We start from the raw sequence: 16,011 nt of genomic DNA, 5'->3' as shown, positions 1-16,011 counted from the left end.
CCCATAATGTACAATGCCCCCCCTTTAAAACAAAGACACCTCCATTAAAGCTTAAGCAATGAAAGGCTGATGTGGCTCTTTGACTCACAAACACACCTCATATATGCAAGTCAGAGAACATGGGGAATGGGCACAGAACCACAGAGAATCAGATGCAATAAATCAGCAACTTAAACAGCGGTAGGCAGAGGAGTGAACGTCCACATGGAGAGAGGACACATGTAAAGGAGAGGAGGAAGACGGATGGTTTGACAGCGTCTGCAGACATGCAGAAAGCACGGCTGACAGGTGAGGAGTTGTGGATTCCAGTTACCTCTTCCTCTGAGCTGACCCACTGCACTTTGTCATTGTGAAGAACAACACTTGCACAGGACAGGATGTTTCTGAGAGCATGTTCAATGACGTACTTCCTTGTTTAACAAGACTCTTTAGAAAACAAGTTCAAGTGAAGGAGATTGTTGGCGTGCTTTTGCAGGCATACATTATCCAGAGTGGTTGTGTTTGTGTATGCGTGCAGAGGGCCTCATTAATCCACAGCAATCTACTTATGAAAAGCTGATTTTATCTCAAGCTGATCAGGCTAATTGGGGGTCGTCATTACTGTAAAATAACGGATGAGCTGACCCATAAAATAAAACAAGAACTTTCCGTACAGAGTGCTCTGCAATGAACGAAGCCCAGCAGAACCTGGGGCAAAAGAATGTTCATATGTATGACCCTCACCTGCAGGCAGTTGGATCTGACACATCCAGTTTAATCAAGTTTATGTGTTTCTTCTTTCATGAGTGAGTTTGTTTAGAAAAAAATGTGTACGTGTTAAGAATGCAGCAGGGTTTAGCTCCACGGTTTCTGATGCAAGTGTATCCTACATATGCATCCTCTTGTTCCGATTTTTTTTTATATCTATTCAAATATTTCAGATAAGCAAGCAAATAACAATACAAACGAAGATAACACTGACCCGAATAAACACAAAAGACAGTTTTCAAATGATTACTTTATTTAGTAAGGGAACAAAACTACCTAAATCTAACAAAAACAAAAGAGGTTTGAATTTAGAAGTGGCGATTGTTGTTTAGTGCTCTCTTGTTTACAGTGGAGATGCACATTCCAGTATCGGGTGGGCGTGGCCTAGGGATGATAGCCTACAGGAGGGGTCGGTGTTCACTGACAATGTTTCTGTTTTAAAGCTGGCTTGTTTTATAGATTAGCCAATGCATCTTTAAGTCATTTATTTTTAAAACAAATTTAACTGCTTCTCCTTCTTCAACAGTGTACTGCGGACTACTAGCCTGGCAAGCCAGACTAAATAAATGTATTATTTAGTCTGGCCATGCTCCATTGACGGCTCTCGGTTGTGGGGCGGGTTCTACTGTTGTCTTTCAAATGATCTCCGCATTCCACTGGACAATGAATGTGACATACTCTTGTTTCACTCTGTTGCATCATCCCACCCACCAGGCATATAGAGTGCCCTGATTGGCCCACAAAGCGGATAAAGCTCTGTGATTTGTTCACTAAGCAGATAGAGCACTATGACTGGCCCACCATTATGGACCAATCACAGCTCTTTGTGTGTTTGAAACCCCTCTAGAGAGCTGTGATTGGCTAGCCAGAGTCCTGGTAGGAGCTGCTGAGGTTCCCATGGAGCATGCCTACCAAACTTTGCAAAGCAAGAATTTGGTCTAGTTCACTAGGCTAGTGGACCACCCTTGCTCGTGATGTCCACCCATGCTTGAGCTGTCGCACACGGTGTCACAACCTGTCCTGTCTCCCTACTCTGTTCAGTCCTGTCTAATTCCTAATTGCTCCCACCTGCCTCTCGTCTCCCAATCATTTTAGATCCCAGGTCCTGGTGTATTTGAACCCTCCCAGTTCTGTGTTCCTTGTCTGTTCATCATTTCCATGTCCTGTGCGCTTCTCATTAAAACCTCTTTTCATGATCATTCTGACCTGCTGGCCTTTTTCCCCATGCATTTTGGATCCTCACCGCAGCTGCTCGTCTCTACTTCACCTGTGCGTTGTGACACATAGCCAGATGAGATATTTGCATATAGAGGAGGGCTTGCCAGGCTGATGCTTAGCTTCTTTAATAAAAATGAAGGCTAAACAGACTAATACATATATCTTACAAGTTATGCAAAACTAGGGGGTTACATGATCGCCTGCAAGAATGTAAATTTTAAAAAGAAGGGGAAAAGTCAAAGATCTTCAGAAATTTTTGGCAAACTTCTGGGAATGGCCTATTTATAAAAATGCTATAAATTTTGGTTTCATGGAACAAAAGACTGAAGAAGTAAAGCAAACCTCCAGATTTAATCTGTAAGCCACAGAAGGCACTGAAAAATGCAACTCTAAACGTGAGGATGTGTCTCCTGCATACATGTTTGTGTTTATGTGGTCAGGATGGTACCTCTAGGGGCTTCCCTTTGCAGTCTTTGCAGACAGGTGGAGGAGAGGAGTAGTGGTGGAAGACAGAGCCGGAGAGGTTGTCGATCATCAGCATCTCCCCCTCTAAAGTGTCCTTGATAAGGAGAGATACGCTGTCCAACCACTGGCTTTCCTGAAACACATACACACACACGCGCATACACGCAAACACACACACACAGGACACAGGCCGGCAGACCAGGATGCACAAACATGTGCACACGCGAACATGCGAGGACAAAAAACACGCAGGGAAATGCATACACCATTGAAAGGGTTATTAAGTGTTCTGTGTGCACAAGAAAGTAGGCTTCTGGCATTTCCTATCTGCCCACAAGATACACAGTTATTGATAAACATAGTTACACCTGAAAAAACACATCTCTAAAAATCCTGCACAAAATATGAGAGGCACCAAACAACAACTAATTCAGCTGTACAAATATATTTAGTGTACCAAAGTGTGTAATATGTTGCAAAGGACTACCGGTACTTGAGTAAATGTTCTGTTTTCATAATCATAACAGTGTTAAACATTCACACTCTGCAAATATTTGAAGAGTTGGGAAGCACCTCACTACCTTTGATTGCTGATTTTTTATAGATGAAAGCAAAAACAAATAACTGAGGATTTAAACAATTTAAAGAGAAAAAAAAAGAGCTTTTATGCAGTCACAACAGCCACATAAATCAGGACACGCTCATCTACCATCCATTATCCTGGTTTAAGTTACTTAAATGCAACAATCATTGCAACAAGGGTTGGGAGGAAATATAAAAAATAAAAGCAATGCAGTTTTAAATATTGTCCTTTAAATTACTGTGAATTACACACACACACACACACACACACGCACTCACACACACACGCACTCACACACACACGCACTCACGCACGCACACACACACACACACACATATATATACATTATGTATATATATATGTATATATATATATATATATATATATATATATATATATATATATACATATATATATATATATATATATATATATATATATATATATATGTGTGTGTGTGTGTGTGTGTGTGTAGTGAGAGGGTAACTGTAGTGCTTTTAAGCTTGATATGTTACCTTTACTTATGACCAATGTGATGTGAATTTCCATATAAATATGGAAATCCAGTCTGATTGGTCTTGAATGTTTAACCAGAAGATTTAGAATTCTTTGTTTATTCAGGGATTGTAGAACACTTCATCTTGCTTCAAGAAAAGAGTCAGGTTTATAAAAAGTAAGAATTTATTTTCCAAACAATTAAAAACACGACAAGTTCACTAATATTACTGTGATGGATGGATCTAGGTGGATGGAATGTGATGTATGGTGACTATATGTGAATGTGATGTTATCAGAACTTTCATATCTAGAAGAACTGAGTTCTCGGAGTAAAAAGGGAAAACATTTGGTTTGCATTAAGCTATGAAGTTGATTCTTATCAAAAAGGCATCAGACGCTATCTGTGTGTCTACCTCAACCTTCGGAAGCCCTCTTCAAGGATCTGAAGGTCAGGGAGGTCAGATGACCTCTGGGCACCGAGGTGTGTAGAATAACCGCAGCACCGACTCCAGTCCAGAGATATTTTCAGGTCACAACAGATGGATGCCCAAATTGCTCTGGGTTAAAGAGGCTTCGCTCCGCACGGCCGTTCCGTAGCGTTCTCTAGAACTAACTCACCGTCTCGTGAGCTCAGTTTTAATATTCTCATGTTAGGAATTCTTGTCCAATCGGAACGTGCCCTGTTGAGGGATATTTCCAAGAAAACCTCAGAACATCACACCGTCTTTGAGATACCGGATGCTCTGATTTGGGATGAAGAAATATCTATGTGTCATGAGTTTAACTTAAATTTTTCCTTGTGTCTGAGTGCAGGTAATGATTGCCTTGTCATATCAAACATGACTGATTACCATATTTATAAATCATTCAATGTAACAATTCATTTAATTTCACTTTCAGTAGTTCAAGCACAGATCAATTACCCTTATTGATTTAAGCACAGATTAATGAAGACATTATTATTATACGAATGATTAACTCATATAAGCTGAAAACAGCCACTCTTATAACAGTCCAGTCCGGCCTAGTTAACCAAGCAGGCATGGCACAGAGTAGGTTGTTAGCTGGAAGACAAAAATTGCACTGCACCGTCAGATTTCGTTAGGGTTAGGGGTACATTGTTTAGGGCAGTGGTTCCCAACCGTATTTAGCCACGCACCCCCTTCTATGTCCCGACCATGTCGACTCACCCCCCGGCCCCCACATCAGGGCATGGCTATATGTATATGTATGTATATATATATATATATATATATATATATATATATATATATATATATATATATATATCAGACGTCAAGCTAAACAGACAGGGTTAAGAAAATATGATCGACCTTTTCTCCATCACTTTCATTTTTTAAATAGTAATTAATAAACATTCAATACCATTACAATTTCCTTTTATTTAATTTTAAATAAATATTTAGAGTGCCCAGGTAGCACATAAACAATGCAATTTAACGGTTTTCTTAAAGTAGGAACGTTTAACCTGTGCGGCCAGAGCGCTCTCCTTTCTTCTGCTCTGCGTAAACCTGAACTGATCACCTACTTGTGCGTAATCAAATGTCTATAGGGGAAAATATGGAAAAGCCATGAGGTTCACTTTTGCCTCAGACCGACTTATTGCTGTTTTATGGTGTTGCTGAATCTGTGATCCGCTGCCACGCGGACTGGAATAACAAATGCTGCAGTAACATGAGCTGTAGTCAGGTTCATGACTGGCTCCACTGGCTGGAGCAGACCCGACTTTAATACGTCATCCCAAAATAGAAGCTAATAGAAGGCAGTAGGAGAAAGAGACAGGAGAGATGCGCATGCGCTGACGGCCGATTACCGGACACAGCAGCGTTTGAAGCTGATGGCAGCTCGTTAGCAAACATTCACAAACAATTCAGATGCATTTTTGCCTAATTTAAAAACTGACAACGCAAAAAAATAATCTGGTAAGTATAACTCGCTCAATCTGGAGGTAAGTGAAGAAAATTTAGAAAGTTTACAGAACTTTATTGACGGAGTTTTCGAGTTATTTGTTATGGGTCCGAAGAAATCAGCAGGTGAACCTGAAACACCTGGGACGAAGCGGAGCCGCCCTCAGGACTCGCCTGAGGCCTCATCTCCCCGGAAGGACATATTGGAATTATTAGAATCCATAGATAAACGGCTTCTGGGATTTGAGGGGCGTCTTCATCTGCTTGAGGTTCTGCACCATGAGTTTCAGAACCTCCGCCAGTCCCTGGAATTCAGCCAGGAGCAGGTGGAGCGGCTCGCTGCTGAGAACGCGTCTCTGCGGGAGTCCGTTTCTTCCCTGGAGGAGGGAATGACGCGGATCACCCAGGACAACAAAACTCTGAAGGAGACGGTTTTGGACCTTCAGGCCCGTAGCATGAGGGATAATTTGGTGTTTGCAGGTCTGTCGGAGGAGGTGGGAGGGGCCGAGGACTGCGAACGCACTGTTAAACACTTTCTCCAGACCCAAATGAAGATACCCGAAGAAACGGTAAAAAACATCACCTTCGACCGAGTACATCGCCTTGGAGCTAAAAGAGGGGACAGCAGACGACCTCGTCCCATCGTGGCTAAATTTGAACATTTTAAGCAGAAGGATCTGGTTAAAAGTCACGGAAGAGAGCTCAAAGGCAAAGACTTCAGCGTTAATGACCAGTTTCCTAAGGAAATCCTGGATCGGCGCAGAGTTCTCTTTCCGCTGCGTAAAAAGTTTATCCAAGATGGGAAGAGAGCTGTCATCTCAGTGGATAAGCTTTATGTGGATAATAAACTTTACAAGGAGCGAGGAGTGACAGACTGGCTGTATTAGCCCAACATCAGGTCAGACCTTTATTTTTCTTATCAGATTCACTGGGTTTGAGCACGTCAGTAATAAACAGCTGCTAGATCCGTGTTTTAGATGATGAGTTCACCTGTTCATCATCACCTCACACCCCATCACCTTTTCTTTTTAGTTCTTTCTTCTTTTTTAACCTGTTTCTGTATTTTCCTTTCCTCTTTTTATCTGCTTCTTTACACCTGTATGGCACAACCACACAACTTTCCAACACTGCGTCAGACTCCACACACACACACACACGCACACGCACGCACACACACAGACACACACATGCACACACAGACCCACACACACACACACAGGAACACGCACACACACACACACACACACACACACACACACACACACACACACACACACACACACACACACACACACACACATGGATATATTTAAGTCACAACACAATATCATAATTTATGCGTCAAATAATACAACCACAAACACTGTTGAATCCTTATTATTATTTACTTTTCTGTTATTTATTAACATACTATTTTATACATTTAGATACTTATTCCATCTTATTCACATGAAGGCGTCATATTTTAGCTACTCACACACACATCTATGGGTGCACTAAGATTTGTCTCATGGAACGTACATGGAACTGGCTCAAGAGATAAAAGATTAAAGATTTTTGATCAGTTAAAAAGAATGCAAGCAGACGTAATATTATTACAGGAGACTCATAGATCTGCCACATCGGCAGATGAACTTAAAACACCTGAGTTTCCCAGCATGTTCTCTGCCTGCTATAACTCTAGGCAAAGAGGGGTAGCTATTTTAATACACAAAAACATCAATTTCACAGTACTGGACACAGTTTCTGATCCAGAAGGTAGATTTATAATGTTAAAAATAACTATACAGAACCAACGCTTATGTATTGTGAGCATATACTGTCCAAATATTGATGACCCTCCATTCTTTCATAATTTTTTCTCTGTACTCTCCGAACACTTGGACTGTCCACTTATACTTGGAGGTGATTTTAATTTTTGGATGCATTCCTTAGACAGGCTCAGTACAGCTGGGACTCGGCGCAATTGGCAATCCACTTATATAGTTAAACAGTACATGAGTGATTATGGGCTTTGTGATGCATGGCGATCTCTTCATCCTAACCGTAGAGAGTATACTTTTTTCTCACACGTCCATCACTCTCACTCACGTTTGGATTATTTTCTAGTCAGCAGCTCATTGCTGGCTGACATTTCAGACACTGAGATACACCCTATTGTTGTCAGCGACCATGCTCCGGTTTCTTTAACTCTAGTAAACAAGAAAGCAATCCCACCAAGCAAAAACTGGAGGTTTAATACATCACTGCTTAAAGATGAAGGTTTTATAGATTTTTTTTAAAAAGGAGTGGGCTTTATATTTAGAACATAATGACCTGCCTGGAACATCAGCATCTATTCTCTGGGAGGCAGGAAAGGCAGTGATGAGAGGTAAAATAATCTCTTTCTCATCACATAAGAAAAAAACAGAAAATAAACGTATCCAGGAGTTAGAAGAAATCATTAAGTCTTTAGAGACATCCACAGAAGAAGAGTTACTGAGCAAATTACGTAAAGCTAAATTAGAACTTCATGGAATTATTGACAAAAAAACACAATTTTTAGCACAAAGACTACGAATAGAAAACTTTGAACATAGTAATAAATCCGGTAAATTTCTGGCCAGCCAATTAAAAATTAATAAAGAGAAAACTACCATATCTGCTGTTAAAGACTCAACTGGGAATATAGTTTATGACCCTGAAAGAATAAACAACACTTTCAGAGACTTTTACCAAACTTTGTACTCACCACAGATAAACCCATCAGATGACGAGATCGATGAGTTCCTTGATAGGATAACACTTCCTAAATTAACAGACAGCCAAGTTGCAGTCCTGGACTCGCCACTAACATCAGCAGAGCTCCAGGAAGCCCTTAAATCCATGACTAATGGGAAAGCTCCAGGTCCAGACGGGTTCCCAGCAGAGTTCTACAAAGAATTCTGGACCATTTTGGCTCCAACATTTTTCAGAATGGTGAGGGAAATCGAAGAGAGCGGCAGATTACAGCCAAACATGAACTCAGCCAATATTAGTCTCTTGTTAAAACCAGGCAAAGACCCAGCATTTCCAACCAGCTATCGCCCAATTTCTCTTATTAATGTTGATCTCAAAATAATTTGTAAAGCCCTGGCAAAAAGATTAGAGAAGGTAACCCCCTTCTTAATACACCCTGACCAAACTGGTTTCATAAAGGGTAGACAGTCGTCCACTAATTCGCGTAGATTACTTAATTTGATAGATTTCTCTTACAGTAGAAACATAGAAACTAGTATATTATCTCTAGATGCAGAAAAGGCTTTTGATAGAGTTAACTGGAAGTTCTTATTTGCAACTTTACATAAATTTGGTTTTGGGAACTTCTTCATAAACTGGCTACAAACATTATACAGTTCGCCAATTGCACGTGTTAGGACGAACGACCAAATATCAGCTAGCTTCTGTCTTCAGAGGGGGACCAGGCAGGGATGCCCACTCTCCCCCTCACTGTTTGCTATCTTTATCGAACCACTAGCAGCAGAAATTAGGCAAACAACAGGTATTAAAGGGATAAAGTGTAATAAAATAGAACATAAGATCAGTCTTTATGCAGATGATGTTTTACTCTTCCTCCAGAATTCTCAATCGTCTCTGTCTCATTCAATAGAACTGATAAACTCTTTTTCAAAAGTTTCAGATTACTCTATAAACTGGTTAAAATCAACAGTTCTACCAATTAATTTCTCTTTTGTCAATTTACTTAATACTCAACTGGAGTCAGGTAATATCACATACCTGGGAATTAATGTCTCTCCCAAGTTAGCAGATCTAACCAAATTAAACTACATCCCACTTTTAAAGAAAGTGGAGGATGATCTTGCTAGATGGAAATCCTTACCAATATCACTGATGGGAAGAGTTGCTACAATTAAAATGATGGTCTTACCCAGAATAAATTACTTATTTTCAATGATCCCAAACAAACCACCAGCTGACTGGTTTAGATCTCTGGACTCCTCAATTACCAAATTCCTCTGGCAGGATAAACCTCCACGAATTAGCTTAAAAACGCTTCAGAAGAGCAAAGACAGAGGAGGACTGGATCTACCCAACTTTTATTATTATTTTTTAGCCAACAGGCTGCAATATATACCAAGATGGTTGCAAGATAACCCACTAGATGAGTCCTGGTTAGACATAGAACAGACAATTTGCAATACGATAGAGCTTTCAGACTTACCATTTATTAGCTCAAGCGTAAGAAAACATGAAGGCTTCAAAAGTATTAGTATCAGCACTTCTCTGACAGCATGGTGGGAGTATCTTAAAATGACAGAGTCTTCACTAGTACCATGCAGACGCACACCTATCTGGAATAATCCTGATATTTTGCAAAATAATAAAATGATGAACCTTCTGGACTGGAAAAATAAAGGAATCCTATACCTGGAAAACATATATGAAGGATTGGACTTCATCCCATTTAATAGAATAGTCTCCCAATTTGGAATAGAAAAGAATAGCTTTTTAGAATACCACCAAATCAAATCTGTAGTCAAACAAAAATTTAAGCTCAATAAAATAGAATTACAAACCCCGCCAAGGGTTTTAGACTTCTGCAATCTCAAACCCCCTAAACTACTGTCTAAAGTATATAAGACACTGTCCAAAATAGACGATAGAATAGCAATCCCTATTGAAAAATGGGAGGTGGATCTATCAGTCAGCTTTGACCAGAACTTCTGGTCCCAAACTTGTTTAAAAACTTTTAAAATGATCAGACACCCCAATTTACAATTAATTCAGTACAAAGTTCTACACAGAGTACACTATACAGGTCATCGGATGTTCAAGATGGGGTTTGTGTCGTCTGACATCTGTACACACTGCACAAACAACATTCCTGACAATTACGTTCATGCACTGTGGTCCTGTCCACCTGTCCAGGAATTTTGGGGTAGAGTATGTGAAGACCTGTCAAAGTCTCTGAAATGTCATATCCCAATCACCCCCTCTCTTTGTTTACTGGGAAACCTGGATGATGTCCCGATTGAAAAATCTTTGGTTCACATGGTTCTGACTGCCATATGCATCGCTAAGAAAACTATCCTCTTGAATTGGAAAAATAGAGAAAATCTCTGCATTAACCAGTATAGAAATCTTTTGTTAGATCATATTGCACTTGATTTAGCCTCTGCTTCCACTTCAAATAAATCTCTCTGGGCTCCTTTGATCGGTTCCATCACATAGCGGTGATGGGGGGCCGTTGATGATGTCCTGCGGGATGATGTGGGTGGGGGGGTGGAGGGTCTGAGTTTGGAGTATCTGGATGTTCCCTGGGGATGGGTTCACTGGGGATGTCTGGCACTGGGGGGCTGTTCCCCCCCTCTGGAGGTGCTTGGGTTGCCTCGGGGGGTGTACTGCTGGCGGTTGTGAGTGGGGCCCCTTGGAGGTCTTGGCGGCGGCCATGGGTTACTGCCTGGCGGCTGCATTGCCCCTGGGTGGGTCTGGGTGGGGGCCTGGGGGCTCGGGGTGTTGGGGTGGCCGGCCCCGTGTGGGGATCTGGGCTGGGCCTTGGGGGTCGGGTCCCTACATGTACGCTGCCGGGAAGAAGGCAGGAATACGCAGAAGTACCTGGCCCGGGTTCGGGGGCGTAGGGCAGGCCCTGGCTCCTCTGTTGTCCCATCACAGGGGAGGGGGAGGTCCAGGAGGGGGAGGACCCAACCTTACCTGGATGTCTTATGTCTTATATATTCTGGAAGTTGTGCAAATGCAGGGATGGGCATAGATATTCTGCTGGGGTGGGGCTGGGTCGGCTCCCTCGGGCTCTGTGGGGCTCTGTGATGCTGCTGCTTTGGGCCCTGGCAGGATGGGCTGGGGTCTCCATGCCCTGGGCGGCGGTATGACAACGGAGGTGCCTATTGGGGTCAGTGGGGGAGCTGGCTCCCTGGAGGGCTAAGCCCTACCAGCCATTCCTCCCCATCCCCGTTTATTTCTCTCCTCCTGCTCCCTCACATCATCACACAAACATGCACATAGGACCTTGGGGGGTGGACAAGTCGAGGAGTGCGGGTATGGACCCCATTTCCGCATTCCTGTGGCTTCCTGCCCCCCAATTTTATTTGCACCTTATGCACTTCCACCGACGACATTCCACGCAAACATACACTTAGGGCCTTGGGAGTGAGCACATTCAACGGCACTTGGCAGGGGGAGTTCTCAGCCTCCTCCCGAGTGCCGGTGCCCACTTCGAATTTTAAACTGCATTTAGACACCAAGGGCTGTGGGTGCAAGTAGGGTGGTGCAGTGGCATCAGCTGGCATAGGCCAGAAAATGCCCGCACTGCCCGCTCACCACAGCAATAGAATACACCTCATTAACACACAACACTATGTTGGAGCAGGTGGAGGGAGACCAGGGGGTCTTAGCACACCTCTGTTGTTGCTTGGCTGCCTGGGGCTGGAGACTAGGAGGGAGATCTGGCCGTCTGGTTGGGGTCTGGGGTGGTGGGTTGCTGTGCTCGGCGGTGGGCGGGGGAGCCTGCTCATCAGCACCCCAGCAGAAAGGGTCAAACTCTGGTAACCGGTGGTGGTTGTACCCCATGTGCAGCATTACCGGGACCAGAGTGAATAGGGTGTGTATGGGGAGCATGAATGGGTGTCCGGCGTGTATTTTTGTAAGTCTTTGGTTGTATGTGCATGTGTGAGCATGAGGGAGGGAGTGTGTGACTGTGTTTGTGTATGACTGTATATGTCAGGTGGGGCCTTTGACTCCTCCCTTCTCCTGGGACCTCCTTTGATGATATAGATCTTCGTCTCCCCTCCCCCCTGTCACACCTGGTGGGGGTGTGATGCCTTGGTCTGCCTGAGTGTTCGTGGCTCCCGGGTCAGGGAGTTTAAGATTTTTGGCATCTGCCTGATCAATCCCGGTGGCGGCCTGGGGGGGTCTGGGTCCCTGGGCTCTGCTGGGTCCCCGGCGGGGGTGGTCGCCCCTGGGTCCCGGGTCGCTGGGTCCCGGACTCGGCCGGCTAGGGGGTGGGAGGCTGCGGGCAGGCCTGAGGACTTGCCGCTGATATCTCCCGGGGCTCTGCCGGCTGCTGGTTGTGGCCCCCCGGGGCGATCCTCTGTGCCTCTCGAGGGGGGCGGGGGCCTTTCTGGTTGCGGGCTCCTTGGGGTTCCTGTGTTCTGGGGCAGCGCCTGGATCTCTGGGACTTGGAGCTCCCCCCCGTCTCCTACGCGTCTTTGGGGGGCAGATCTGTGGTCCCTCACACTCTCTATTGGACGCTCCTATAGATAAACCTTACATAAACAAGCGCGTGTACACACACAGGTGCTCACATGGTGCTCTCATAAGTATGGGCTTGGGCACGTTCAACACATGTCTTAAGACTATGGTGGGCACTCAATGCACTGTGGTATATTATCGTGTGACTGTTTAGTTAAACAATGATTGATTATATATTTCTTCATCAAGTTGACGCAGTGATAGCTTGATTTTGTTATATTGGTGTTGTGTCCCATTTTTTTGTTATGTTTTGCTTTTTTCTCGTCTCATTTTGCAGGTCTAGAAGCAGACTCTTGTTCATTATTGTTTATTTTTGTTGAATCCCCCCCCCACCTAACCCCCTCTCTCCCCACCTTTTCTCTTTTCCTTTCTCTTTCACCTCTGTCTCTGTGTCTGGTCGAAATTACAAAGCATTCAAAAACAATAACAATAAAGTTTTAAATATCAGGTGCGACATTAAAAGCAGACTCTTTGATGCTCCACCTGAGACATTAAAAGCAGATGCTCTGATGCTCCACCTGAGAGTAAAACTGTAAGGCTTGTTACCAGCATTCAGACATCAATTCTGCTTGCTTCACAGCCAGACAGGACACGTTAAAAAAAAAAAAAAAAAAAAAAATAGAAGCTAACATCTTAATTTGACCTGGAATGAAAAACGTTGTTATAAAACCTCCTAAAAGTTTTTATCACAGAGGAGGCAGCGCTCATTTCTGTCTTCAGTCTGACGGCGCGTCTGAGTTTGCGCAGCGTGCACGCTTATTGAATCTGTGTGTGTGTGTGTGTGTGTGTGCGGCACAGCTCCATGAGCCGCTCCAGTCACCGCGTCTCGTTATTGGCGCTATTTAAACCAATGTTGTAAAATTACTTCTGCCCAGCCCAGATGTGCTCACTTGTGCACCCGTGAGCCATGGTTCCGCTGGAACACGTCTGACCTCTGACAGACGCACTCTGAACTTCAGATCTTCAGCGCGCTGTTAATAGCCTGAATGGGAATCATTTCTTGATTTATTTTGTTACATCCACAATGTTCTGTGTGTGAGGTTTACAATGTCAGAACACCTGCATGAGACAGGTGTTAATTACAATCTGCCAGAATGACTCACCACCTTCAGATTTTTCCAACACAGTTAAAAATGATCAAATACGGAACATATCGGCGTGCGCAGGCCAGAGCGCTGAAGCTCGGCGCATTGTTATTATGAAGCTAGGGCACATGTGGAGGACACGCGCGCAAAAATATACTTGTTTTCAATTACATTTACTGGGCCCACTTACGTTTTCTTAGGCCCACCCACAAATGAGTTTCTGGCTACGCTAATGGTGACATATGACAGACTTCTCTGAGCTCCGCAGCTATTACACTTTTCACCTCACGCACCCCCTAGTGGCAGCTCGCGCACCCCTGCACCATACTTTGGGAATCCCTGGTTTAGGGGAATTATGGGATAGATAGCCAACATAACGCAGAGACACACATTGCCCGAAATTTATTTATTCATCTTTCGAGTGAAAAGTGGAAAACAACCAAGTATTCCAATGGTATTATGAAAGTAGCTGTATTCTAAAAACCATGTTTTAAAATGGTAATTAACTGAATACAGTTACTAATCTTTGGTATTCTAAATACATGTTTTCAGTTACTCCTCAACACTGTACACTGTAAACTGTACATACAGATATATATATATATATATATATATATATATATATATATATATATATATATATATATATATATATATATACATACATATATGTGTGTGTGTGTATATACATGTATATATGTGTGTATATATGCATGTATATATAAGTATATATGTATAAATGCATATATATGTATATATGTTTATATATAATATATATATATATATATATATATATATATATATATATGTTTTATATATAGAGAGATAGATATATTAGTGGTGTGCATCTCTACCTGCCTCACGATTCGATCCGATTCCGATTATCTGCCCAAAGATTCGATTTGAGTCTGAAATGCATCACGATTCTTCACACAAAAATTTTCATTACTTAATAAAAGCAGTAGAATAGTTTTCAATTTCTTTTTGATTTTGACATCCCTGAAAAACAGAACATTCATCTATTCACTATAGTGAGCAATAATTTTTAAAGTGTGCTGCCTATAATTACTTAAATAATATAAGAAATAATGTTTTCGGTAGAGCAGCTTTAAGATAGAATATTACTGAACTTAAAAATAGGAAACAAATACTGTGTTAAGTGATTCTTTCACATCCAGGATCCCAAAACCAAAATTAGCCCAGACATCCGATTTAAATGTAACGGGTACATCTTTGATTACTGGTAATGTTGGCCCTGTATCCCTGTCTGCCTTTTCTGTTTTAAATTGGCGCTAGGGCAACGCAGTGCGCATGTCATTGCAACTCTGCCCCCAGAAGTAATTATAAAACCTCAAAACTTTATTGTCCTGCATAGACATAGACCAGGGGTCGGCAACCTGTTCCCATCAAAGAGCCATTATTACCCGTTTCCCACAGTAAAGAAAACACTGGGAGCCACAGCAGCTGCAGCGTTGTGGGCGGGGCCTACCCTCAGACAGCAGAGAGCTGCTAACAACAGGTGACAGCAGCCGGTACCGGTCGCTCGTGTACATCAAAGTTATCTTTCATAAGACGATAATCAATAAAATGATTTATATAAAGAGGATCCAGAAGTTGTGCCTACAGTATTTTGATATTTTTCACCCTGTTGGTGGTTTTACTGAGCAGGTGCCACTTTTGTCATACGTTTAGTTTAAAACATGTTTAGACTGTTCAGAATACAAATCCAGGCTCTGTCACGTTTTATTGTTGTAATTAAACTTTGTAGGTGGGGAAGGTCAGAAAATGATCCGATCCATTTGTTTTTCCCTCATTTACAGTGACGGAGATAACGGCACAGTGCGCCTGGCTCTGGTGTTAATCAAGTTTAATTTTATCTCTTTGCAACAATTTTCACAAGAAAACAGAACAGTTAAAAGTGGGGCTTGTGTTGACCAGACAGTTCCCGTATTTGACCGTTTATTTTGAAGGAGAAAGAATAGAAAGAATTACCCCGACGCATGCAGACGAACTGACATTTTATTCGTTATGCACATCGCAGATGTAGCTAAATCACCCAAGAAAAGATTCCCATATGAACATCTGAGCTGGACACTGCTCAGTGCAGCTCGCTGTCAGCATGTACTACATAAGGTCCACAGCGAGCTGAAGATGTGGAGAGGGGCTCGGAGCGCGTCGCAGAACCAGAGCGCATGCAGGAAGATTCCTCCGACTGAAGCGAGACTTGTCTCTTAGAAAATGT

At 42.7% G+C, this 16,011-nt stretch overlaps 1 protein-coding gene across 3 annotated transcripts in view; it reads right to left on the bottom strand.

Moving 5' to 3' along the window:
• cacna1ia (calcium voltage-gated channel subunit alpha1 Ia) overlaps positions 1–16,011 on the bottom strand; it is a 378,911-nt gene that overhangs the window by 13,712 nt on the left and 349,188 nt on the right. For all 3 annotated transcript variants that reach the window (XM_054750503.2, XM_054750504.2, XM_054750505.2), the window contains exon 33: positions 2,414–2,563. In XM_054750503.2, the coding sequence (XP_054606478.2) occupies positions 2,414–2,563 (150 nt within the window). The remainder of the gene's footprint in view (positions 1–2,413; positions 2,564–16,011) is intronic.

Source organism: Nothobranchius furzeri, chromosome 12 (assembly GCF_043380555.1).
Source record: "Nothobranchius furzeri strain GRZ-AD chromosome 12, NfurGRZ-RIMD1, whole genome shotgun sequence".
Classification (NCBI taxonomy): domain Eukaryota; kingdom Metazoa; phylum Chordata; class Actinopteri; order Cyprinodontiformes; family Nothobranchiidae; genus Nothobranchius; species Nothobranchius furzeri.
Note: the sequence above shows the minus strand (reverse complement) of the source record. Positions and strands in the feature narration are given on the sequence as shown.